The 26,561-nt window shown below is 47.1% G+C and overlaps 3 protein-coding genes across 3 annotated transcripts in view; 2 read left to right on the top strand and 1 right to left on the bottom strand.

The window, feature by feature from the left end:
• Positions 1-24,735, bottom strand: part of PGAM1 (phosphoglycerate mutase 1) — a 1,080,404-nt gene extending 1,055,669 nt beyond the window's left edge. Inside the window, exon 1 of the mRNA XM_050802937.1 lies at positions 24,732-24,735. The gene's annotated coding sequence lies outside the window, so the exon portion shown is untranslated. The remainder of the gene's footprint in view (positions 1-24,731) is intronic.
• Positions 1-26,561, top strand: part of OPALIN (oligodendrocytic myelin paranodal and inner loop protein) — a 128,147-nt gene that overhangs the window by 50,931 nt on the left and 50,655 nt on the right. The gene's annotated exons all lie outside the window — the stretch shown is intronic.
• Positions 1-26,561, top strand: part of TLL2 (tolloid like 2) — a 145,436-nt gene that overhangs the window by 92,475 nt on the left and 26,400 nt on the right. The window contains 8 exon segments of the mRNA XM_050802867.1: positions 1,196-1,374; positions 2,695-2,800; positions 8,536-8,660; positions 11,357-11,472; positions 16,494-16,596; positions 23,521-23,637; positions 24,768-24,913; positions 25,406-25,601. Of these exon segments, the coding sequence (XP_050658824.1) occupies positions 1,196-1,374; positions 2,695-2,800; positions 8,536-8,660; positions 11,357-11,472; positions 16,494-16,596; positions 23,521-23,637; positions 24,768-24,913; positions 25,406-25,601 (1,088 nt within the window).

Raw genomic sequence — 26,561 nt, 5'->3', positions numbered from 1 at the left:
TACACATTTTCTTTATCCATTCATCTGCTGATGGACACCTAGGTTGCTTCCAAATCTTAGCTATCATGGACAGTGCTGCAACAAACATGAGAGTGCAGATATCTCTTCAATAGACTGATTTCCTTTCTTTCAGGTAAAGAGAAAGGGGCTTTTAATATCTTCTTAGTGAGTATATAAACAGACAACATTTTGGGAGTTCAATTTGACAGTATCTGTCAAAATTTCAAATGCACATATCCTTTTATCCATGAATCCCATTGGTAGAAATGTACTTTACCATTTCTTTGTTTCATTTGTTGTTGTTTTTGTTTGTTTTGCTTGTCATCCTCTCCCCCGAGGCCTTGTTAAAATAGCAAAAACTGGAGTTACAGCCCAGATGTACATTAATGGAAGACTGATGAAATAAATTTTAGTATTACAAAAATGTATATAAATATTATTTGAAAAAAAATGATTGTGCCCGGAAGGGAGTCATCTCTAAGCCTCCTCTGATAATGACCCCAAGTTGCATGCATTATAGACACTCACCTGCCTCCTTCCCCTGACTCCTCCTTTTCATTAAAAATGGCCCAGCAGGGACTCCAACACCTTGTGGGTGGAGGGTGGAGTATGGTATACACTTTATGTCAGGCAGAGACCATGTCTTTCATCAGCTTTTCAAGAAGATTCATAACCACAAAAAGGTTAAGAACCATTTTTGGAGGGAATTTCTGCATTGGGTCGTTGGGTGGGAAGTCGGACACTGAAATTCTGTTTCTTTTCTTTTCTTTTGAGACAGTGTTAAGCTCTTGTTTCCTAGGCTGGAGTGCAGTGGCGTGATCTTGGCTCACTGCAACCTCTGCCTCCTGGGTTCAAGCAATTCTCCTGCCTCAACCTCCCAAGTAGCTGGGACGACAGGCACACACCACCACACCTGGCTAATTTTTGTATTTTCAATAGAGACAGGGTTTCACCATGTTGGCCAGGCAGGTCTCAAACTCCTGACCTCAGGTGATCCTCCCACCTCAGCCTCCCAAAGTTCTGGGATTACAGGCGTAAGCCACTGCACCCAGCCTGAAATTCTGTTTCTTTTACATGCGCACACACGCACACATACATGCACACACACGCACACATACAGAGTGGGAGGGGGGACTTGCCTCTTGCTCTAAATGTCTTCTGACCTGCTGACCTGGGTATTCCCGCAATTGTCCAGCTGTTGCTCCTATGTTGGGCGCCGAGGAGGAGGCCCACAGGCCATATCCATTGGGAAGAACTGTGACAAGTTTGGCATTGTGGCTCACGAGCTGGGCCATGTGGTTGGGTTTTGGCATGAACACACCCGGCCAGACAGAGACCAACATGTCACCATCATCAGGGAAAACATCCAGCCAGGTAAGGAGGCCTGTGTGGAGTCTGGAAGGCACTGGTCGAGAAGGTGGCAACCTCAGGGACAGGAGGGGGGGAAGGAGAGGACTCGCTGGGAGCTGAGCAATGCTAATTGCTGAGTATGGAGCAATGACTGTTGTGCAGGCCCTTCTCACCAGTATGACCACTGTCCATCTGTGGCTTCCTGGGAGGTCATCTGCCATAGCTTGGAGGTTGGAGCAGAAGCAAAATTATTTTCTATGTTTTATAGGATAATGAAATCTAACTCTGTTTCCTGAAAGGAACACAGTCAACCAGAACACTGTTGCAGCATCAGAGCTGATAAGCAACAACAACAAAAAAAGAGTTCTCCTGGCTGCTTTTATGAGTTATTTTTGCTGACTTAGGCAACATGTTTTCTGAAACTGAAATACGATTAGGACATGAACACATGTAAAAACAGTGTTTCTGCCTAGAAACATCCTGCCCCAAGGCAGATAAAGTGTCTAGAATTAAAAAAAAAAAAAACTTTCTTATGTCAAATAATTTTATATGGAAGTTAATATTAAGCATGAAAGTAACTAGTTGAAGAATATGATCGCCTTACAAATACTTTAGAGAATCTGAATTGTGAGCTATTTAGGATTGAACTTAACTCTCTGATTCATTTTCTTTTGTTTCTTCAAATTGCAAGATCAGGTTTTTGTTTGATTATTTGTTTTGTTTTTTGTTTGTTTGTTTGTTTGTTTTGAGACAGAGTCTCGCTCTTGCTGCCCAGGCTGGAGTGCAGTGGTGTGATCTTGGCTCACTGCAACTTCCACCTCCCAGGTTCAAACGATTCTCCTGCCTCAGCCTCCTGAGTAGCTGGGATTACAGGTGCCTGCCACCATGCCTAGCTAATTTTTGTACTTTTAGTAGAGACGGGATTTCTCTATGTTGGCCAGGCTGGTTTCGAACACCTGACCTCAGGTGATCCACCCACCTCAGCCTCCCAAAGTGCTGGGATTACAGGCGTGAGCCACGGCACCCGGCCCAGAGCTTTTTATTTTTATTTTTTTGCGGGGGCAAGTGAGTTGATAACTAATCTGTCTGCAAACTTACTTTAAGAGGTTTGAGTGGCATTTGGGGATAGGTCTCGGGTGGTGGAGTTGGGAGAACACAGGGCTTGCTGGAAGTTTCAAATTTCTAATTATTCAAAACAACAAGAACCACTACAAGCCCTGTTATTTGACTGATTGGGCCAAGAGAGCCCTGGGAAGTTGCTATGGGCCCTCCTTCTGCTTCCTCTGCCTCCTTTCAGGTGCCTGACTTGGTTTTCCAAGGCCTTAACACAGTGTTGTGTCACAGGTCAGGAGTATAATTTCTTAAAAATGGAAGCTGGGGAAGTGAGCTCTCTGGGAGAGACATACGACTTTGACAGCATCATGCACTACGCCCGGAACACCTTCTCAAGGTCGGAATCTATGCTTATGCCTCATCTGTGTTTCACTGTGCCTGCCGCAGGCTTGGGTCGGATTCCTGGAGGTCTGCGGAGAGTGGGTCTCTGCATGCTTCTAGCACGGCTGGCCTGTCTGTCCTTGAAACACAGTGGCCTCTGGGCTGCAGTGAAATATAATCTAATCAGGTTCCCGTTAATAAGATTGAATCCCATTGTGAAGCTGACATTCCATCATGCCCTAATGTCACAAGCAGCAAACTGGAAAGGGAAATTATCGAGAGGTTGGCTGGGATAATAACTTAGAGGCTCTGTGTCAAATTTCCAGTGGGTGGGGGGAGTCTTTTGTAGAAGCATGGTGGTGCTCACCAGTTCTCCTAGTAGAGGTTTGGTTTATTGGAAACTAGGCGGTGTCAGGGCTGGGAGGGCTGTAAATCATCGATTCATTTTAGAGGTGAAGACAATGAGGCTCCAGCCGGCTCTCAGATGCACAGGTAACTGAGGACTGGAGTGAGAGCAAGGACCCAGGTTCCCACCTGCAGGTCACAGATGATGGAAGCTGCTGTATTCAAGTAGGGCTGGGCCGTTTATTTATGGCTGCCATGGGCAGGGTCTGTTCTGATGAGCTGTTCTGATGTGCTGTGCCTAGCAGACATGAAAGATTTTCAGTATTGTCCTTGCTTCTAGACCCTGTAAGTGCTTTGTGTGCAGAAGTTTTTCCCTACTTGTCCCAGTTTTGTAGGTCTTTCTACCCTTGAGTTAAAGGAGGCACAGAAAACAAATACTTTCTCTCTTGGTGCTTTCTCTTCAGTCTCCTGCTAAAACCAGTTGTTTGCTTGTTTATTTATTTATTTCCCCCAAAAAGATCTGTGGTAACTTCCAATATACACATGGGATAACAAAGATAAATAACAGGTGAGAAAACTGGGGGAAAGGAGAAGGAAAAAAAATAAGGCTAGAAAGCTAAGTTGAGGCCCAGAATAAGTTTAGTGCTCAGAGCATATGCTGTGAGGTCATGTACACTTAGTTAGAGTTGACAGCAAATCCTGCCCTGTGCTTCCTAGCAGTCACAGCAAAGAGGGAAATAATCCATTCCATGAGTCTCCATGTCCATAAAGATTTGCTCAGAAAACATATGGCTCTTGGGAGTGAAAGGGAAACTGTTTGCAAAGGGCTCCATGGCTCTTGGGTAAGGCTGCCAAAAGCATCCTGTTGATGAGTTTGTTGTTAGGACTATGGGAGAAATCATCTAAATCTCAGCATCCCCTCATGTCCCTCCGTTAGCTCTGGGAGCCCCTTGGTTCTCCTTCACGTGGCATCTCATCCTCCAGTAGGCTAGACCAGACTTTTCACTGCATGGGGACTCAGAGTTCCAAGAGTGCGAGTGGGGAAGCTGCAAGCCTCTTAAGGCCCCAGCTCTGGAACTTGCATGACATTACTTCTGCCACATTCTGTTGGTAAAAACAAGCCACAAGGCCAGCCCCAAACTCAAGCGAGTGGAGAAATAGACTCCACCTCTTACTGGGAGGTATGGCAGCTTCACGTTGCAGTAGGATATGGCTATTAGGAGGAGTGACTTTTTATTTTAACAATCTGCCACTGCTACCCTCTCACCTCTGCCCCAGAGTTGAGAATGGTTTCAGCAAATCTGTTTTGTTGCAGGTGGATAACTGCATTGTCTTTTCTGCCAACTTTTTACATGGATTTTCAGAAAACGATCTTGTTGAGTGAGTTTTTACTGGGGGCTTTTCTATTGGCATTTTGTCAATAGTTTCCCCACACCCAACTCCATGTCATTATTTCTGGTCACAAAGACCCTGAAGCTGGCCTGTACCTCATGTTGGATTCTGTAAAAGAGCAGAATAGAGCCCTTAGAACATATGCTGATCTGGGGAGGCGGGCAAATGCTATACCCTGCTGATGGGAAACTCAATCTTTGTGTCTCTTTACGATTGAGCTGTCTCCTTCCAACTTTATTCCCTCTAGTTTATTGCAGTTCTTCTCCCCTCCCCTTTGGTTGGACCCAGGCTGTGGGGAGCAGTCTCTTTGGAGGTTTTGCTGGGCAAAGATCCAGGAGATGAGGAGACAGTTCTCTGGTACAGGGGCCTCTTTGTTTCAGAACTCAGCGCTGACAGTTTTATTCCCTGAGGCATCTGCTGAACTCTGTCTTAGTTTAGCAGAATGTCAATGCTTAGAGTTGTCCTACATGAAAGAGGGAAGGAACGTCACTGCTGTGGTTTACACAGGGGACGGCTCTTGTAGTAAACATCTTCCAGAGCTGGAAGCTCTTGCTGGCAGCTTAGGATATGCAAGGGAGGACGTCCAGCACCCAAGAGCAGTCTGAGTGTGAGCCAATGTTGTTCCTGATGTTTTGGTTTTTGAAGTCTGCAATGTTCTTAGCTCTATAATTTAATGCATCGTAAGGCCTACTGTTCCTTGGGCAGCAGGAAACACTGGCTGGAAGGAGGAGGATTCCCAGAGGTGAGCTCCAGGCCTGCCTCTCCATGACTAGCTCTGTGCCCTGGGAAAGTCACTTAAGCTCTCACAGGCTCAGTCTTCTCCCCTGTAGAGTGAGAGCTCTTGTGATAATGGCACCTGACTCCTAGGGTGCTATGAAGATGAAATGAGGTGGTGCAGGGAAAGGGCCCAGTGCAGGGCCTGGCACGTCGGAAAGTCCTATGAACGATGAGTAAGTGCAAGGACATGGCCTCTATGCACCAGGCCCACTGGAGAAGTCATCTACGTGATGTGGCCAGGTAGCGTGGGGTGCTTAGAGACTGTGGTGATCCTTATGTTTGTGCTGCAGAATTCCTATCTGCAAGGGAACCAAGAAAATAATTACAAAAGGACACACCTTTCATTACGGCAGAAGTGACTGTTTCTGGAGTAGCTGATGATTGAATTTAGGATTTTCCGCAGAGTCAACACTTGTGGTTTAAAATGTAGTAAAGTCAGTGAGTGAGGCCAAGGATTCCACTAAAGTTTCTCTACAGGAGTCCAGACCCAGAGATGAGGCTATGGGAGCTAGAGAAAGACAGGTCAAGGGTTACATGTTGGGTACGGAGATGCTGAAAAGGAAATCAGCAGATGATCTAGACTCCCACAGGCTAAGATTGGAAAGTGAGCTTAAAATCTGATTTAGGAAAAAAAAGAAAAGTCTACACAAAAACAAAAAGATAACAAAGTGATGTAACCAGGAAGAACCAGGGATAATAGTTATTTTCCAACGTAGTGCAGAATTTAGGGAAATAGAAACAGTGCTTGAAAGAGACAGAGAGAGAAAGAGAGAGAGCGCGAGCATGCACAGCTAATAGCTAGGTGACATGTACATTTTCACTTCCATTTTGGATGTAAATAACTATTTTGCAAAGTTTTTAAAAGACAGTGCTTTATCCTGGTTACATACTTTAATTCAAGAAGCGTTTTTTGAGGCGTTCTGTGCTCTAGTTTCTAAGGACAGAGATAAAACCCCCAGTCTCTCTGCTTGAGGAACTTAACTTTTAGCAAGGAAGACGAATACCACCACTCCTTAAAAAAGACAATACAGTATGATAAGAAGAGACTACACAAATGATTAAGACCCAGAGCAGGGAATGACAAACTCCGATGGGGGGAGTAGAAAAGGCTTGGGGAAGTCTTTTAATAGAGAAAGACATCTGATGGGTTTTTAGAGAATGAATAGAAGTTTACAAGCAGACAAAAAAATAGAGGGCATGGGCAGCCTAGGGAGCGGATAGCATGTGCGAGGACATATTTGGGGCCTACAAGGAGCTTAGTGTTGCTTAAAATAATGACATATGCCTTATTCTTGTTGAGTATTATTTTGGTTATGGGATTAACGAGTCAGGCTGGAGAGGAAGGCAGAAGTCAGTGAGCAAACAGACTAGAGTCCGAGTGGTGACTGGAAGTTGGTGAAGGGTTCTAAGCGAAGAAGGCACGTGCCACCCCTTGCATTTTGGGATGATTCCATTGCAGCATTGTGGCCAAGGGGAGCAGGGGAGCAGTAGAGTAGAAGTGGCTGAGTCTACAGGGAGGGAGGCCAGTTAAGAAGCTACTGGAAAGAGTTCAGGAAGGGGATATTGATCACTTGAGCTATGGCAATAGTCTGGGAACAAGGAAGAGGGTATGGGTTCAAGGGGTGGAAAAAAGGTATAGTGGACAGGACCTGGCTCCTGGTTTGGTAGGAGAGTGTGAGGGAAAGGGAGGAACTGAGAATGCCCTCAGATTCTGGCTCAGGAGACAAGGATCATGGAGTGAGCAGAAGAATGGAACTGTGATAAATTTGGTTTTGAGCATGTTGGATATAAGAGGCCCATAGGACAGCCCAGGGGAGGTGTTATGAGGCATCTGGGGCTCAGCAGAGGATCCTGGGCTGGAAACAGAAGATTAGCTGTGAGGCTGCAGATGATGGTTAAAAGCCATAGGAGTAGATGGAACATGGAGAGACAGGACAGAGGGAGAGGGCAGAAACCCAAGGGACATCATTGAAGGGGAAGCAGAAGTGGTTCTTGTCTCACTGCTCAGAGAGAGCTGTGGCCTGGACCCAGGGAGAAGACAGTGAGGAGGGAGGGGGCATCGGATGTCCCAGTGCTGGAGAGAGGGCAGACAGATTGGAAGGTGTCCACTGGCAGACGAGTGGTGATGGTTGCTGATGGGGTCAGATCATCGTTGGACTGAGGAGTGAAAGAGAGTCGAGTACTCGGGGAATGGAGACAATACTTTCTAGAAACTTGGTTAAGAAGGGAAGAAAAAAAACAAGACGGTGACTGGAGGAGGCGTGGATTCAAGGACAGGTCTAACATCCAGGAGAGGCCCCAGATCTGGTAGCAGAGGCCCCAGGTCTGGAAGCAGAGGAGGAGGCTCAGAGCTGGCAGCAGACAAGAGAGCAGGCGGGGTGTAAACCATGCCCACAATAGGGCCAGCGCTCAGCTGGCAACCTGGTTTCCACTTGTCTAGTTTAGAAATGAAGCTATCATTTTAGATTTCAGTCAAGTAGGAGTAGAATAAATGTTAGAGATAAAAGGGACTGCCATGACCATCTCAGCAAATTTCTTATTGTTTAGTGGGGTAAACTGATGCTTAGAGAGGCTCAGAGAGGGGAAGAATCTTGTCCAAGCACACACAGGCCTAGTGTAGAAATGTCTGGTCCAGGGCTCTTTTCACTACTTCTTGTTCTCTGCTTTTATCTCATTTTCCATCTGATTTCCCTCTTACCAGCAGCGCCTCCAAACTCTGACCACCCATTCACCAACCTGCACTTGCTGACCAGCCCCTGAGAGTCTCACACTGGACCAGTTCCCAAGCTCTCCCGGGGTGGCTCCAGGACTTAATTATGCACAGTACTTCCTAATGCACAGCTGCAGGGGGCGCCACTCACACCGTGGTCTGTCTGAGTGGAGCTCCCTGCAGTTGTGCAGCACGGTGGCTCTGGGGCCTGGACCTGTCGGGGCTTCATGGAAATGCTCAGGACACATCCCTAAGGAAGCTCCTGGGCTACTGCACTAGGGCATGTTTTTACACTTGGCAGAGTCATCTTCCCACTGGAAAGCGAGTAGGCAGCTGATGAGATGGAATGTGAAAATGCCAGCACGAGCGAAGGAAACCTCTTCAGTCATGCCAGCCCGGGACAGGCAGGCCAGGAGGCAGGAATGTTGATGGGGTTGTGGGCAAGGGAATAAAGCTTGGAAATCTCAGCACGGACAGACTGATGGCCTTGACTTTTCTTTCTCTCTCCCTTTTTTTCCTTCTTGTAGAGGAGTTTTCTTGGACACCATCCTCCCCCGTCGAGATGACAATGGCGTCAGGCCAACCATTGGCCAGCGCGTGCGGCTCAGTCAGGGAGACATAGCTCAAGCCCGGAAGCTGTACAAATGCCCAGGTAACTATGAGCCGAGGGGACTGCCAGCACCTCCCTAGCATCTCCAAAGCACAGTCCCTGTGCTGGGAAAATAACCTGGGGGACCTAAAGGGACTATTCCTTGGCAGCTTTAATTATTTCTGGTGTCCTTCTGGTAGGAGGTGCTAGGCAGTATAGAAAGGCGAAATGATGACATGGTGGCAGGCAGTGAAGAGAATAATAGGTCTTAGAGTTCATAGGCAGTTTCATGAGAGGCTTCAGACTTCTCTGGCAAAGCCTTTGTGTCCAGAAGGGGAAGAAGGCATAACAGAACAACAGTAAATAGGGGCACACTGCAGTGTGTGCCCCATAACAGTAAGAACACCTCTCCTTTCTATGGAACTAGGGGATGTGGGTTTGGAAAAACAAGAACCAAGCAGGATTTTGCAGGAAGACAAAGAGTGAGGGAGAATGCTTTTGGGAGTATGGGGATGTTTCCCAAATGCTACAAGGTGGAGGGAGTCTCAGTGCTATTAATGAGCTTGTTGCTTTGGTCTTGGGGCTTTCCTGGCCATCCAAGGTGCTGGTCAGTGGCCAGGAGTCTGCCATTGAAGATGGGACAATACACGGGGATTGGAGCAAATGCCTGTTCCCCGGCCCATTTGGAAGTGTTCCTTCCCCTTGGATTTGTCCCGTTTGTCTTCCATCCCCTTGGCATCATCATCATACACACACCGTCTGAGCTCTTCTAGACCCCTTTCAGCTCTTGAGCCTCAACGTAAAGCATTGGTTATGGCAGCTGAGATTTTGCCACTGATGGGTGAGAATCCATTTCAGTGGTTTTAGGAGGATAGAAGGAAGTTCCATTACCAATAGCCTTTCCCAGACTTCCAAACCAGACACAGAGTTTGATCATGAGATGAAGTATTTGAAGTGAGGACCATCTTAGAAAATCTGGGCTGTCACATTACCTTACTAAACAGGACCCCAGGGCATGCAAAGTGCTGTGTGGGGCTTGCTTCCTCAAGAAACTCTAGAAAATATGTCCATCCAGCTATTAGTCATCTGGGGGCATGTTAGGGCTGAAATGCAGGACACACATATCATATAACCTTGCTGAATTGAACGGGAAACCTTACAGCATTCCCTGGGAAATGCCATTGTATTTATTCCATTATAACGTTTATGCCGCTTACTTCCCAAAATGATTTGCAGCAAAATACCGTGGAGCCACACAGTAATGTATTTGTTCTTGCAGAATGTTTATGATTATTCTAAAATAATTTCCATGGAACCCTTGGGGGTGTTGACTGCCAGGCGTAATCCTCATGATGCCTGGCAGTTGTTCAGTAATGTGATATTGAAGCCCCAACATCCAGGATTTCCTGAGGCTGATAATGGTCAGTTCTCCACATACCTCTTCCTGCAGCTCCAAAAAATATGGAGCTTCCAGTAGTTCCGAGTAGTAACTGAAAGCTCAATCAGTCGCCATGCAGAGGTTGAACTGCATGTAAGGGAAAGATGCCTAAGGATGCTGGATCTCCACATGTTAGGGTTGGCCACATAAGAGGAGGGGGTCTCAGCGAACCAGTGTCTGTCTTTGGAGTCTGAATCCCCAGGCATTAGAGAAATGCAAAACCTGTAGTTTCCAAGGATTCATACAGGTACCCTTCTTTTGTGAGGACAAATTAGGGGAAATACTTTTCACATACATAAAGACTAGGTTCTAGACTCATAACCAACCCTGAAACGTTCAAGGGCAGAATAGCCTGCTATAGAAGATTCCAGCTCCCTGTGCCTCTGCATTTTTTTGTTTTCTTGACTGCTTGATAGCAGAAGTGAGTAGCAGAAAAAGAAGAGGAAAGATTTAAACTAACAACTGAAATAAGTTTCAAAGCATTTTTTTCTTTTTGTCTTACCTACTTGCACTTTCTTTCTTCTTTCTTTTTTTTTTTTTTTTTTTTTTTTTTGAGACAGGGTCTCACTCTGTCACCCAGACTGGAGTGCAGTGGTGCAATCTTGGCACACTGCAATCTCTGCCCCCAAAGCTCAAGCGATTCTCCTGCCTCAACCTCCCAAGTAGCTGGGATTACAGGTGCACACCACTATCACCCAACTAATTTTTGTTTTTTTAGTAGAGATGGGATTTCACCATGTTGGTCAGGCTGGTCTTGAACTCCTGACCTCAAATAATCCACCCGCCTTGGCCTCCCAAAGTGCTGAGATTACAGGTGTGAGCCACCGCGCCCGGCCCCTACTTGCACTTTCATGTTCTCTCTGCCACCGATATTATTATTAGCAATAATAATGTCTATTATATATGAAGCACTCACTATGTTCTAAGCACTGAGCTGATCCATTTCATGTAATGCACACGATTTCACTAACCCTCTCAGGTAGGTCCTGACCATTTTACAAATAAGAAAACTAAGGTCCAGCAAGTCTAGGAAACTTGCCCAAGCCACACAGCTGGCCAGAGAGCTGAGATTCATGAGCTCTAGGCCATGCTCAGTCCTGAGAGCCTCAGAAGAAATTCCTGGGCATTCCTTTTTGGCTCCCAGATCCTACTTGTGCTTTTGTTAGCCAGAAAGCGTCAATCTACTTGCTACACTCTCACCAACCTGTTCCGAGGGCTTTGGCTGGTAAAGGGGTATGTTTGCTCCGCTGCCCTGTGTGGGAGCTGCTTGGGCGGGGAGAGGTGCATATGCCACATCACAGTTGTGATTTTGCTTGCGCAGCGTGTGGGGAGACCCTGCAGGACACAACGGGAAACTTTTCTGCACCTGGTTTCCCAAATGGGTACCCATCTTACTCCCACTGCGTCTGGAGGATCTCGGTCACCCCAGGGGAAAAGGTAGGTGGGAAATCCCCTTGGCAAATGGGACGGCACTCCTTGAATTGGGTGAGGTGGGAGGAATTCTTATTGTTAATAGTAAAAATAACAGCCGTTTTGTTATGAGCGCCCACCGTGTGCTAGGCATGGTGCTGCTTGCTCTACGTTCATTATTTCTGGACTTCTCAACCAGTCTCACCCATACAAATGAAGGCTGGCATGTACTAAATATCCACTTAGTTGTAAATCAAGCTCACAGTTCCCCCCAACTTTAATAAATACACTATTATAATGTCCTGGAATTTAGAATTCGGTGACACCTCGGATTGCTGCTCTGGAAGATGGTGACACGGGAAGCCCACAGCTGTCTTTTCTTCCCCCCAATCTCCGTCTCACTATTTGGGCTTAAAGAACATCCCTGTTGACAACCCAGTCCACTTCCCTAGGCATCTTCCACTCCTCTTTTGCAAACAGCCACACCTTGGCTGCCCCTCCAGTGGGATGGACTGGCCCAGGCATGTAGTCTACACTCAAGAAGATGGATCCAGGGAAGAGACCCTTGCATGTCCTGGCAGTGGGCTCAGAGCTGTGAGGACAGGGAATTCCTGGGTTCCTGGAGTGTGGCGTAGGAGCTAGGCAAGCCCTGGGTGGACACATTCCTTTGGTCTTGAAGATTCCATGACCCCCTAGAGCTGAACCCAGGGCAAGGATCTCTTTCACTCTGGTCGACGGGTGGGATGTTTTCAACCCTACTGCATGGCACATACTCTTGTATCCATTATATGGATGAGGAATTTGAGGCTTGAACATTAAGGAAAGTGCTAAAAGTCAAGGTAAGATATAGAACTAGGAACTGAGAACTGAGGTTTTGCACTCCAAAGTTTATCTTTTTGCTACATGTCTCTACAAATCTGAGTGTTCTTCAAGTTGTCTCAGACTAGATACAACTATCTTGGAGAAACTCTGTTCCCTAGGTCTAGGTTAGGGGATACCCCCAGTGTCCCCAGAGCTGTCTACAATCGTACCTGTTGTAGCATGTCTCATGGTATTGTCACTACTGGTTTATCTGTCCCACTTCCAAATCTTAAGCTTTTTAAGGTTGGAGATCATTCACCCCCAGGGCCCCGGCACTCCACACAGTCTGTGGCACAGACTGGTCACATGATAAATATTTGTTGAATGGATATGTGGGTGGGTGAGGGGCTGAGTGAAAAACCTGCAGCTAGGGGCGGCAGTGGGGTGTGATGGAATTTTTCAGGCACCTGCAGCCAACCTTCAGGTATTTCTAATTCATAACTTTTAAAAATGTCCATCTAAGTGTCAAGTTAAGCATCGTGTGCTAACTAGAGACAAATGGCTAGGAACCATTGTGAGCATTTTCTGTGGACTGGATACTATCCTTAGCATATCATGTGGATCATCTAATTTAGTCCTCACATCAACTTCGTGAAATAGGTGCTGTTGCCATAATTATTTACAGGTAAGGAATTGGACTTGCCCAAGGCTTCTTAGTTTGTTGCAGAGTTGGGATTTGAACGCAGGCAACTGGACTCTAAGAGCTTGAATGCTTGACCATCATCTTATATTATTACACAAAGGGGCCAGGCTAGATAGACATTTGAACGTGCATTTATACACACACATGAATGCACATGTGTGCACACACATGTATACATACTTCCTTTGGCTCTAAGCATTCAAGACATTAAGTACGGCTGTCATCTTGTGTCTGAGACCCCAGACCTGTCTGCCTTAGGTAGATGTGAAAACCTTGTGCTTGCTGGCGGCTAACAGGAGGGAGGCAGAAAGGGGGAAGAGGAAGAGGTCTGATAATTTCCAAATTATTGAATTGCCCTGCACAGCAGAGAGTGTGTGGTATGTTTGAACTGTGTAAACTTCATCAAGCCTTAATTATTAGTGCTAACTGGGGACAGAGAATATACATCATTGAAATTTCTGCACCAATTATTTCCATTTCTGCTTCACCCGGCCTTCCCTAGAGCTGCTAGTAATTAGCAAACTTGATTGATTTGAGTATCACCTCTTGTTCCCCACCTCTTTCCCCTATGGTCTTTATGGTTCACTAACATACTTAAAGTAATTAGCCTGAATAATTATCCCATTCATTCAGATCATGAATGTGTTACCAAGGAAGTTGTACTAACATTTCCTTTCTGTAATTTTAAAAAAGCAAAGGCTAGAGAATTATTGTGCAAACCAGCCTACAGGTGTTACCAAGCTCTACCACCTGAATATGAGCATGGTGTGGGATAGGACAGAAATCTAAGGCACACCCCTGTCTTTGAGAGACTTGGTGTTTATTTTGGGCCCCCCTCCCCCAACTCCCAGGGAATCTGATTTAATGGAAGGAAGGGTGTTTGCTTGGTAAGAGTTGTTTTTAAAGCTTCAAAGATGATTCTAATGTGCAAGTAGGGTTGAAAAACACAGTCTAGTTTGAAAGAGGAGTGACAGTGTTGCACACACAAGCACACACATGTGTGCACACACATGCATATGTGCACACACACATGCATGCATGCACGCATGCGTGCACACACACACAATGACAGAAGGTGAACTGAACTGTTTTTTCCTGGCACTGACTCTTCATTTCCTAGGAGATCACAGGGCTTTGTGGAAGATGTGATTTGTCCTGAGATGAAACATTGGGTGGGATGGGCCCAAGGGAAGGGACGGGCACTCAACACTAATCAAGAGGGGCAGCCTGCGAGGTGTGGTTAGTGTTAGTTGTGGTATGCTAAGTGTACACTCAGTGTGGCCTGCCTGGTATTTTAAGTTGCTATTTGTCGAGTGCCTATGACGTGCCAGGCATAGCAATATACACTCTACATATGGTTTCTCGCACAGTCCCCTCAACAGCACAGTGATGTGCGTGTTGTGCCACAGATGAGGAAACTAGAGAACAAGTATTTCCCCAAGACTCCAGAGCTAGTAGATGGAACTGAGAAGCAAATCCAGATCTAGGCAGATCTAAAGACACTAACTCTAGAATCATTATAAGACAGAGGGTGGGGCATTCCAAAGAGGCAAAGATCAATCATGTTCATCAGGGCAATCAGACCCAGGCTTGAGGAGGGGGACACTTGAGCAGGCCTGGGGAGGGTTTCTCTGACATAGGACTATCAGGGAACACTGGGGAATAGGTTGCACAGGATAGGCTCTGGGGGCGTGGAAAGTAAGCAGAATTTCATTCATGAGATGGGGACACGGGAGCCACTGAGGTTTCCTGAGGGGTTTGATCAATATGATATATGAGTGGAAGATTGGGAGGGGTCTGGTAAACATGAGATGTGAGTGGAACATTGATCTAGAAGCCCTAGTGTGTAGAACAAATGGGGCCACAGCAGGGAGGAGTCCAGGAATCGTGTGGGAGCAGTCCAGGAGGGGGTGAGGCAGGGGGAGCGAGATGGGGTTGGAGGGGAGGGATGCGGATATCTTAAAAGAAAAAGAGCTACAGCATGGATGCTGAACAGATAAGAGGGATCAACAGTCAGGATGAAGGAAAGATAATACCAAAGCTTGGCTCCTTGGCCATCGGGGCAATGGCGTCACCTACAGTGGAGGAGGCTGGAAAGGAAATGCTTTGTCTGGAGGTGCTCTCACCTAGTGGGGAGCGGGAAGGGCAGAGGAGCAAGAGCAGTGGGGAGAAGATAGGCCAGCGTGGTGGAAACCGGAAAGGATAAGCTCTGGGCAGAAGGGTCATGGGACACAAGGACAAATAACAGTCCTTTAGATTTGGTGGGGAGGGAATGGGAACCTTTGAGGAAGCCTTCCAGCCTGAGAGTTTACTTAGAGCTAGAGGGCCCCTGGGGCTGTTTGAATATAAAGAAGTGGCTAGTGGAGGGGCCGTGAGTGGAGACACTGGAGAGAGAGGAACTGCTGAGAGCAAGGTCCCCCAGGGTTGGAAAACGAATAGAGTCAGGGGTACAGGGGCTGGGGCAGGGCTGGAGATCAGGAAGAGTGGAGACGTGGTGGAGCAGAGGTATGTGGGGCATGAGGAAAGGTGAGCCTGGGCCAGACAAGCCACTGTGCCTCAGGACAGTGGGAGGAGCCACAGGCACCTGCTTTAGTGGAGCTTGCATGGGGGTGAAAGGCCAGGGGAAATCTGAACTCTGCTCTGGGCCATCTGCCAGGGAAGCCCCAAGCTGGCGGGCTGCGGGGGGGCCAGAGCCAGTTCATGGGTACAGCACCTGTGTGCTGAGGCCCAGTCCGTGGGGCTACCCAGCCCTCCCTTTCCCCCTACTAAGTAATCACCTGTTTGGCCATGGGAGCATCTGCTGCCTGACCTCAGGGATGTCCAGACAGGGCTGCCAAGATGCTCCTCATGACAATCCCTCTCTTTTCAGTGTTTATACCATAGTGTTCCCATTGGTTTGGCCCATCTGCCTTTCCCCCCTTCCCTGGACTCCCCGAAGGCAGAGGACCCTGTCTTACTGATCTTTCTATCTCAATTGGCCAGCACAGGCTGGCACTCAGAAGGTGGTCAACAAACAATGGTGGAGTGAATGAATGAATGGACTAACTGTGGGAAGGTCTTTAGACACACCACACCTCAGGACAGTGAGGTCATGGCTGAGGGGAGGTTGATCACAGAGATGTTCAGATGCACTCAGGCTAACCCCAGACCCTTTGGAATGATTGATGATGTTATAAGATCTTCTAGTATCTCTGAACTTCGCTGACCCCTTACCTCCTTCCAAATCCTTAGTCTCCATGTGCCCTGGCCAGTCTTTTTAATGCATCTTGCTTTCTGTAAACCACCTAGTGACTTCAAAAGCTCAAGTGATTCCCCAGACAGAACCGAAGGACCCATCTCCTTCTGTTTACTCCCCATCCTGCTTAAGGTTTATTATTTAATGTCCTTAGGTTTCCTGTGAGCGTGCTTTTGAGACAACACTCCTACTGCGGTCTGAGAGTTCTGCATGCTAAAGGGTAACGTGAGAACACCGGTATGCAAGATATATCTTCCCAAACTCCTCAGGCTTTGCTGCCAAAACTCACTTTATGGTAATTCTTTGCAGATCGTCTTAAACTTCACATCCATGGATTTGTTTAAAAGCCGGCTGTGCTGGTACGATTACGTGGAGGTCCGGGATGGTTACTGGAGAAAAGCCCCCCTTTTGGGTAAGTTGACTTTAGACACCGTTAAGAGGGGAGTGATGGGATGTTCCCTGGGATGCTGTTAATGTCTGGAAGGTCCACCTTGACAGCGGTCACAGGAAACTCTCAAGGGCCTCTGTCATTGTAAAACTCGGAGCACTCCATTTGGCCACACATGTTAAAAGCCTTTAAAACTGCAAATACCCTTTGACCCAGCAATTCCACTTTTTGGAATTCATCCTAGGGAACTAATTAAGGAAGTGTGCAAAGCTCTAGCTACAGGGATGTTCACTGAAGCAGGAAAAATTGCAAGCAATTTCAATGTTCAACAGTAGGGTTTGGCTGAATAAATTATGATCCATCTTTTCAATGGAAAACTTCCCAGCCATTAAAAGTGAAGTTGGAGTTGACTACTGATATGGAAAGGTGTTCTGGTACACCGTTACACACAAAAAAGTATGTGACAAAAATAGAATAAGCAGTAGGATTCCATTTTAATTAAAAAATACATTTTTGTATTAAATATACATATACACACATATATATATAATGCAGGTGTTGCAAATGTAGATGACTTCAAGGATAACATGTAAATGAAGGAGATGGGATTTGTGTAATAAAATAAGGAGGGGTGAGGGTGGTGTGGTGAACTGAACACCAAATATCCTGTCCAAACTTATTCAAAGCAAAATGACTTAAAACATGCGTACAGGCTGAATTAACTAGAAGACACCACTTTGTGATCTGCAATATAAATCTCAAGTAAAATTATAAATATACATAAATAATTTCAGGGTGATAGAGTTTTTTTAAAATGTGTTCTGTTGTTCTTGGTTTAGCTATATTTTCCAATTTTTTTATGATGAGTGTGTATTGTTTCTGTGAGATGAATACAGCATGAACTCACCCATGCAAAGTTAGCTTGGAGCTTTAAGTGAGACACAGTGGGCAGGTGGTATAACCAGAAAGGTTAGTTAGTTCACCCCAGAGAGATCTCTCGTGGATGACAGGGGAGGTTAGCCTTGCCTAGAGGACCGATGGCTCCAGTGTCTCGGGAGTAGACACTGGGACTCATTCTGCCCAGGAATGGCCGCCATGGTGGAGCTGGAGAGAGAGGCAGAAGTGACGAGGAGCCAGATGGGAGGGTCTCAGCTGAGAGTGTATTGTCCTTACTCGTAGAGGGGTCTGCAGGGTGGGCTCTGGTTTGGACAAGTCTAAGTGCTCAGTGAGGACTTTGTCCCTGGCACATATTCACGTGAGCAGAAAGCCCAACTTGTTATGCTGCAGCTGACGAGCCTGAGAGTGAGCTGGTGTTGGGTGGTTGGCCGAGATGGAGATAGGCAAGAAGGGACAAGGCTAAGCTAGGAGGTGTCACTACTAGACTGAGCCCTGACTTCATGCCAGATTCTAGGGAGCCCAGGCTGGGGTAGGTCAGAAGAGGCTGGACAGAGGGGTTGGCTGGACTCAAGGTAGCCTGGCAGACATTAATATTTCATATGACTGAGGGGTCCTAGGCTGCCACCACTAGGAGAAGTCAGTCAAGTAGTCAGCTGTGCAGGTAGACAAGCCAAGAAAGTGATCCCCATGCCAAGCACGGACAGGAGTGCGTCTACTGCAGGACCAGTGGAGTCCACCCCCCAGTGGCAGGGCGGAGGCTGCAGGCCTGGATTTCTGTTTCCTGCCAACCATGAGCAGGCATGGCGCTCTCTAGCAGCCAAAAGGAGGGTCTGGCTTTACAGGTAGCACTGTTTGCTTGTGGCAAAAGACAGAGGGCTAGATTCCCAGTAGCAGAGGTTCCCAAACCTGGCTGGACATGAGAACCTCCTGGGAAGATTTCTGTGAATACGGATTCCTGGGAGACCCTGAATTGGAATCCCCACAAGTTGGGTCAGAGAATGATCCTATTTACCTTTATATAAAAGGGCATGTGCCCAAATCTAGTACCACATACGTAGAAAGGACCACAAATATGCCCATCCATCTGGCTGAAGGTGATTACCTCTGAGGAAGGAAGTGCGGAGGTGGTGAGCAGCTTCATGAAGTTTTGTTTTGTATACTTCTCCATTGTTTGAATCTTTTGTAAGAACACATTCAGGTGTCATTCTATAATGAAATAATAAAAAGAGCTATGTGGGAGGAGTTTCCTGAGAACATCGGATCACAGACCCCGCAACCTGGCAGAGACCTTACAGTCACTGAATCCCACACTTTTATGAGAAAGCCAGGCTCCCCAAGTGTGGACTAACTCAAAGGCCACACAGCCAGTGGCTGAGATCAGACCAGAATTCTGATGTCCTGGTGAAGGGGAGAGGTGACTGCTGAACCCAAGGGTGCCAGATAAAATACATTATTTGTTGTTTATCTGAAATTCAAATGTACTGGGCTTCCTTGCGTTTCGTTTGCTAAATCTGGCAACTCTCTACCCCCACCTCCCTGGAATGGGATAGATTTAAAGGCTTAAGGGGAGGAAGCTCTCTGTTACTGAAGTTTCCCAGAGAGGGCCAAGGCACGTTCCTGAGAATGGGCACAGGCAGAGAGATTTCCAGGAGTTCCTTTTTCTTGAACTTGAAACAAGAATTTTCTCATTATAAATCCTGGTATCTCTGGCTACATTTCATTAATGAAATGGGACTTTTGCCTTTTATTGGTGGTGGTGATGTTTTTTTGTTGTTGTTTTGTTTTGTTTTTTGTTTTAAGTTTTTTTGGGTTTTTTTGGGCTCATGTTTTACCCACTTTTAATGTGTGTGTATGTGTGTGTGTGTGTGTGTGTGTGTGTGTGTGTGTAGAGTGCCAGCGCCTGTAACCGTCATTCTTCATTTGCAGTTCTCCTTTGCCAACTATTTGGCCTGCTCTGATGTTTCCAAATGCAGTTGTTAGTGAACTTTTGTGTTTGGAACAAGTGCATTGTGTCGGCCGAGCTGGTCCCTGGGAGGGGTCAGTGCCATGAAATCTGCTGGGAGGAGGCAGGTCAATGCCCCTTTGGCAGGAGGGAGAGCGGATTAGGGCGGATTGTGAAAGTATGCATCTTGCTCTGAAAACTGTGCATCGCATTTTTTCCCAGGGCAGTGTGTGAAAATCCAGGCATAATGGACGCATAACTTTTTATGAATGAACCCTTTATGACTCCCCATGGAGCCCACTTGTAGTATCCTCATCTGCATTTCCTCTTCTTGATATCCTTATTAAACTCCTCCTCTAAATCCAGGAACCGGATTTCAGTGCAGGAATCTGATACCTTTTCTCTAGTCCAGTTTCTCTCCAGCCTGCTTAGTCTCCTTGGAAGGAGGCTATTTTTTGAGACCCAGGTTTTCACATAGTGATTAAGGAAAAAGTCGACTAAGAACATTTCATGGCTGGCTAAAGATATCAAATTGGTTTATCAGTTTTGGGGGTCACTTATGATTCTGCACCTAAAGAGGGGAGGAAGTTGGCTGCAGAGAGAATTCATCCAGTGATCTTAAATTCTGTCCAGTAAATTGGATTCCCTCCCTTATTTCTGTTAGAGGAATTACTCTAACAATGCACTTTTGTATGCAGAACTGTCTTTGGGCATTCTGTATCACCACAATGCATACAAAAGCCCTTTTTCCCTCTTTCCCTGAAATGGGGAGAGGGAAGTTCAGAAAGGCCAGGCTGGCCAATCAGTGTCGTGTGGCCCGGGCTACTCAGGCTCGCTAGCCAGGGGCAGCCTCCCAAATGAGCAGAAATGATGGAGTGAGTCAAACAGCCAAGGCTGGCATTTCCACAGAATTGCTTTACGGTTTGAGGCTTTGATCTTCATTCCTACTTGTCTGTTTCCAAACTGGGAAATGGGGATGACATGTATATTACTAGAGAGTAGATTTTATGTCTATTTATCCAAAATTATACAATGTTCAGAACGGTACCTCAGTCAGTGAAGGTTTTCTTTTTGATGGTAGTGGTGGTGATGATGAAGCAGGTGATACCGATAATGAAGGTCTCAGACTGCTCCGGTTTAAATCCTGCTCTTACTTACAGCTTTGAGACTTAAATTCTCTGACCCTCAGTTTTCTTGTCTGTGAAATGGGATTAATAATAGTATCTAATTCAGAGAGTATCGGGATGAAATGAGATAATCCATGGGAAGTGCTTAGGACAGTGTCTGGCACAGACAGAGTCAATAAAAAAGGGACTTTTATTAGAACCACTACGATGAAGATGAGAACACTGAGACATCAGTTAAGGAACAAAGTAGAGGATTCTAGTTAAGAGTTACAACGTGATTTGGGGAGAGTGCTTAGGAATAATTTGTAATTTGTTCTACAAAGTCTGGTTTTGCCAAGGCAGTAAAATATACCTTAGGCTGCAATTCCTGCCTCCTGTTGAGTACTCAGCAGAGAGAAGCTGTCTACTGGCCCTTGGGTGGTGGGTGGTTCATCTCATCTGCCTAGGTCTTTAGGAGGCGAGGCAGTGAAAGTCCCCCTCTCTTTTGGAAATATGCCTCAGCGACTGTGACAGCTGGGTTTTAAAAGGAGAAACTTGGATCTGAAACTTGGGCTAGGCGAAGAAGGAATTCCTTTTGTGAACCAGCACTGTCTAATTGCTCCGTGCCCTCATTGGTAAGCAGTACTTCCCCAGGCTTGCCTGTCATTTTCCAAAAATCACTTAACATTAATTGGCCGTGCCAGAGAAACCATTACTGAAAATTTAGAGGCGTCTGGTGGATTTTTTTCTTGCCAAATTATTGGCAGGAGTTTCATCTCATCTCACTTAATATTAATCTCCCCAAATCCAAAAGGCTACAGGTGGTCAGAATTGGAAGGAAGCAGAGGAGATTAGCAGCCTTTACCCCCATGTTTCCCCAAAACATGTACAACACAGCTGGCCATTAGGAGATGCCCACAGTGTCCTTTACTCCTCCCCTAACCTCACCTGCTCATGGCCTCAAGTGGCTTGTCCACTGCCTAACATAGCACTGGCAGTAAGAGTACCCACGATATATCTGCTTTAAAAATATTCAGATAAAATTTCTGGACCATACAATTCACCACTTAAAGTATACCAGTCAATGGTTTTTAGCATGCTCAGAGTTGTGTCACCACAATCAATTTTAGAATATTTTCATCACAGCAGGGCGCGGTGGCTCACGCCTGTAATCCCAGCACTTTGGGAAGCTGAGGCAGGCAGATCATGAGGTCAGGAGATTGAGACCATCCTGGCTAACATAGTGAAACCCCTAAAAATACAAAAAATTAGCTGGGCATGGTGGCACGCACCTATAGTCCCAGCTACTTGGGAGGGTGAAGCAGGAGAATCCCTTGAACCTGGGAGGCAGAGGTTGCAGTGAGCTGAGATCACGCCATTGCACTCCAGCCTGGGTGACAGAGCGAGACTCTGTCTCAAAAAAAAAAAAAAAAATTTTCATTACTCCCAAAGAAGACCCATACTCATTAGCAGCCACTCCCCATTCCCCATTGCCCCCCACAGCTAAATACATTCTCTGAGTGACTAATGCAGTAGGTGCTTGGTAGAACCATGATCTTCCAGTCCAAATGGACTGTGACTGGTCTGTGTTCTGAACCAATCAGTAAAGATGAACCCATCTCCCGCCTCGCCCTGGGCTGCCATCCTGACATGGCAGTAGCGATTAGATGGCCAAGAATGACCAGATACTGGGAAGACCAGGCTTCTGTGGAGGCTCCAGATTTCAGACCATGCACCCAAGTGTCTAAGAAATACAAACATGTTAATTTTTTTTCCCAATAACAAAAGTTTGTCTATGATGAGCCCCCTTTCCATCAGGTAGTAGGGACTTGATTTTGGTCAATTTGTGTTTTCAGCTTTGGTCAATTTGTATGTCCTGGTGGGGGGGGGGGGCATAGTTTATGCCAAGGCATGGTGGTGGTGGGGGAGCATCTATCCTGACACCCTGATTGGCATTGCTGGGATGTCCTCATCCCCAACCAATGAGTCCTCTGTCCAGATAGAGGCTGCTGGGCTTCCTCCTTGTATCAACCCTAGGCCCGTTTAGAATGGTGCAGGCTTACATTCCCCTAGAAGCTTGGGAGACATTCTATGGCTCCCCTAATCCTCTTGGCAATGGGAAAGTCACTTCCATCACCCTCTCGGGCTGGAATCATGTTGCTGCCATCCTGTCACACTTTGCCTGAAGAGCTCTGCATGCCTGTCTCATGGCCAAGTGTCTGGACAATCACATAGACACTTCTCTGCTGACCTTGGGAAGTAGGCACAGCAGGGGAATCCAGGGTCTTGCTGCCACTCTGGATTCTGCCCAGGGACTGAGGAGACAGTTTTCTGTTTCTCTTAGATCCTTAAACCTACCTGGGATCTCTTTCTCAAGGTGAGATGGGGAATGGGTCCTTTTAGGGGCTCCCTGATGCTGTCCCGCTAGTCCTCTCACTCCTCAATCCTAGGAACCCTCCTACGGCTACCAGGATGGGGGAAAATATGGTGCATCCTTCCAGATCTTTGCTATTGCAACTAGGCTTGTGAAATGTAAATGCCAAGATGGTTTTATTTCTTTACTGTGTATTCCCTGGCATCCCTTCCCAAGGCAAGGAAAGCAGAATGTCTAATGCCCCCAGAAGGGAAGGGCATACATGCAACAGGAAATACCAGGAAAGGAAATCTGCGCTACTATCTCACCATTCTTCCCCTGCCACACCTTCAGAGCCTCAGCAACACCCACTCGGCAGGGGAGAGGCTGCCTTGGCTCTTCTCTGGATACCTTGATGGGAATCTGGAATTCCTCTGAAGTCATCCTGAATAAGAATTAAGTCACGCATTGTTGTGTGACTCTTCCAATCCCATCTTTTGATCCTGTGTGTGCTACAGGATAAGTTATCCCAGCCAGGGTTATTGCTCACTTCAAACCACGTGTGAAGAACCTCGGCTTCCTCCTAGCCTGAAGCCAGTGCCTTCTTACTGTCCCCAGGTCTCCTAACTGCTTCTTTTTCCACTTTCCAGGCAGGTTTTGCGGCGATAAGGTCCCGGAGCCCCTGGTCTCCACAGACAGCCGGCTCTGGGTGGAGTTTCGCAGCAGCAGCAACATCTTGGGCAAGGGTTTCTTTGCAGTGTACGAAGGTTTGTGCGTGGTGAAAGCAGCCGCTCGGTGGACCCTCATAAGCTCTGTCCTTCCCAGGCAGCCCACTGTCCCTCTCCCAGCCCAGGCACTCCAAGCCAGAGCCACGGGGGTGGGGGCAGCCACCGCAGGGGGCAAGCTGAGGATTCCACAGCCCCTCTGGCAACATTCTGGAAGCAGAGGCCAGCTGTGCCCACTTCAGAAGTGGTGCCATCCTCCTGACGCCATCCCGCTCAACCCTCATTCCAGGCCAGCTGAGGAATCGGCTTCCCCCATACAGGATGGTATTGGGGGGATCTAGAACCCTGTGGAAATGATAGCAGCCTCTGAATTGCTGTGTGAGCCTAAGCAAAGAATCTGATCTCGCTGGGCCTCTGTTTGTTTCCTTTGTGAAAAGAAGGCTTTGGGCAACATCAAGGAATTTCCAACTGCGTTTCTTAGAAGGGCCTCTGAGGCCACCCTGGTGACTGGTAGAAGGAATCAATAGGTCTGGGCTCTAGGCAGCTGCCACCAGGCGATGCTGCTTCTATTTCTTCTATGTCTTGAGCTTCTCTGGCTCACTCCCCACCCCACCGTACCCTCTGCCAAAAAAAAAAAAAAAAAAAAAAAAAGGGAAACTACGAGAAAACTACCAAGGGTCCTTTGGCCTTAAATTATTACAATTTTAGAGAGGCCAAAGTTTTGTCTTTGTGAAATAAGTAATGTATACGCACGTGTGCACGTGTGTGCGCACGGGTCCCTTCCTACCAGCGATCCTGTACCCTCTACCTTGAATCACCTGGAGAACTTCGCGGCTCCGCAGGGCTCCCCCACACCCACTGGAATCAGAACCTCTGGTGGGTGTGGCCCCAGCTTCCACAGTTTGCAAACTCCCCCGGGCGATTTTGATGCACAGCGAAGGTAGAGAACCACTGCTTTACGTGGTTTTTTCTTTATATGAAAAAAAAAAAAAAATCAGAGTTAAAGACAAATGCAATCGTGCCTTTCTGGAGGCACCGTGTTTGTGGGGTGGAGATGAAAATGTTGGCGAGTGGAGCCACCTAGTGGTGGCAAGCGGCCTCCGCCACCTTCCTTCCTAAGATCTGACTGACCAAGGCCCCCCATCTTCCTCTCCTGCTGTCTCTTTCTAAAGCTACCTGCGGGGGAGACATTAACAAAGATGCCGGTCAGATTCAATCTCCCAACTATCCGGATGACTACAGACCTTCCAAGGAATGTGTCTGGAGGATTACGGTTTCGGAGGGGTTCCACGTGGGACTTACCTTCCAAGCTTTTGAGGTGAGTGCTGCTCAGACCGGCTTCCCAAGGAAACGCAACTTTTGCTAGACACTCTCCACTCTGTAAAGATGGGTGTTCATTTTTGGTTAAAAACGGGAACCTAAGAGGCCATTCTCAAGCCCATGGTGAATTGTGCCCGGACATCTGACATCAACATCTATGCAGGCTTTTGAAACGGGGTTCGCCACCTTTCTGAGGGCAGTAAGAGAGATTGAGAATAATAATCAAAGTGAAAATTCAGAATGGGATCCAGGGAAGTTTGGTAGAATTGTTCTTCTCTGTTTATCCTCTTAGACTTTTCTCAGCTTGATTCACCCTTGACTTCTGCAAGTAAGGCGCGAACTAGGAAGCAGCATGGAGAGACCTGGGACACACTTGGGTCCTTCCGCCTCTTGGTTAGATTTTGAGAGTGATATTTGGGTTCTCTTCTTAAATCAAAAACCTGAAAGTGGAACCATCTGCCATCCACCTTGTCTCTGTTTCTTCCTTTAGATTGAAAGGCACGACAGCTGTGCATACGACTACCTGGAAATCCGGGATGGCCCCACGGAAGAGAGTGCCTTGATCGGCCACTTTTGTGGCTATGAGAAGCCGGAGGATGTGAAATCGAGCTCCAACAGACTGTGGATGAAGTTTGTGTCCGATGGCTCTATCAATAAAGTGGGCTTTGCGGCCAATTTTTTCAAGGGTATGAATTAGCAGTTTGTTCCCACTTTTAGGCACAAGAAGAAACATTGCTCCCTCCGGCTTAAGACACACAAAACCATATGGAAGCTTACCACCAAACAAGGCTCCCTGCAGAGAAAAGGCAGCGACACATTTCAGAGCTGGGTGTGGGCCCCCAGCAGAGTTCCCAACTGATCAGGAGCAGGCTCAGCCTTGGCTTCCACACGATAGAAAGTTCTATACTTGGAAATTAGGTCTAGTAAGTTTACAAGGGCAAACTACACGGTAGTGAAACTGAGTATGGAATAACAGCAAATATTTGGATAGCAGCTATCATTAATTGATCACCTACTGTGTACCAAGAACTGTGTAAGTACTTAACTTACATAATGTCATTTAATTCCCCAAATAACCCTGTGAGTTAGGTTTGGATCAGGGCTGGGAAGGGCTTCTCAGGATCATGCAGGTAGTTAAGTGGCAGATCAGGGATCTAATTCAGTTGGCCTAATTCCTAAGTTCAAACTCTTTCTACAACATTGCCACTGTTCCTTGATGTGGGCCAGAGAGGCAACCCAGGTGTTCAGCTCCTGGAGCGTCAGTGCCCCCAGACTACATGCTTACCCCCACATGATGGGGGTCGGGAGGAGAATAAGAGGTGGCACTCTGGGAACAAATTTCCATGTTGCCCTGGGGACCTGCTGCTCTGTAGGGTCCTGATGGAAACAGGCCCAGAATGGCACGAGCAGACCCAGCTTTCCTGGCCCCGGAAGAGCCAGCTTCCAAGCCTCCTTTGAATGGGCAGGTCCTCATTCTCTGCCGTCAGGCCCCTGAAAGCCCTGAAGACCACACCCTAAGAGGGAAGCATGGCTGCTCCCTGCTGCATTGGGCCTGGGCACCCAGGAGCACAGCAGCAGCCCATGAGTAGAGACATTCGGTCCTCTGCTGCTGTTGCCCCTTAAGCAGTGACCCCACTTCCCCAGCC

Source organism: Macaca thibetana, chromosome 9 (genome assembly GCF_024542745.1).
Source record: "Macaca thibetana thibetana isolate TM-01 chromosome 9, ASM2454274v1, whole genome shotgun sequence".
NCBI lineage: Eukaryota > Metazoa > Chordata > Mammalia > Primates > Cercopithecidae > Macaca > Macaca thibetana.
The sequence above is the reverse complement of the archived record's forward strand: the minus strand, read 5'-3'. Positions and strand labels throughout refer to the sequence as shown.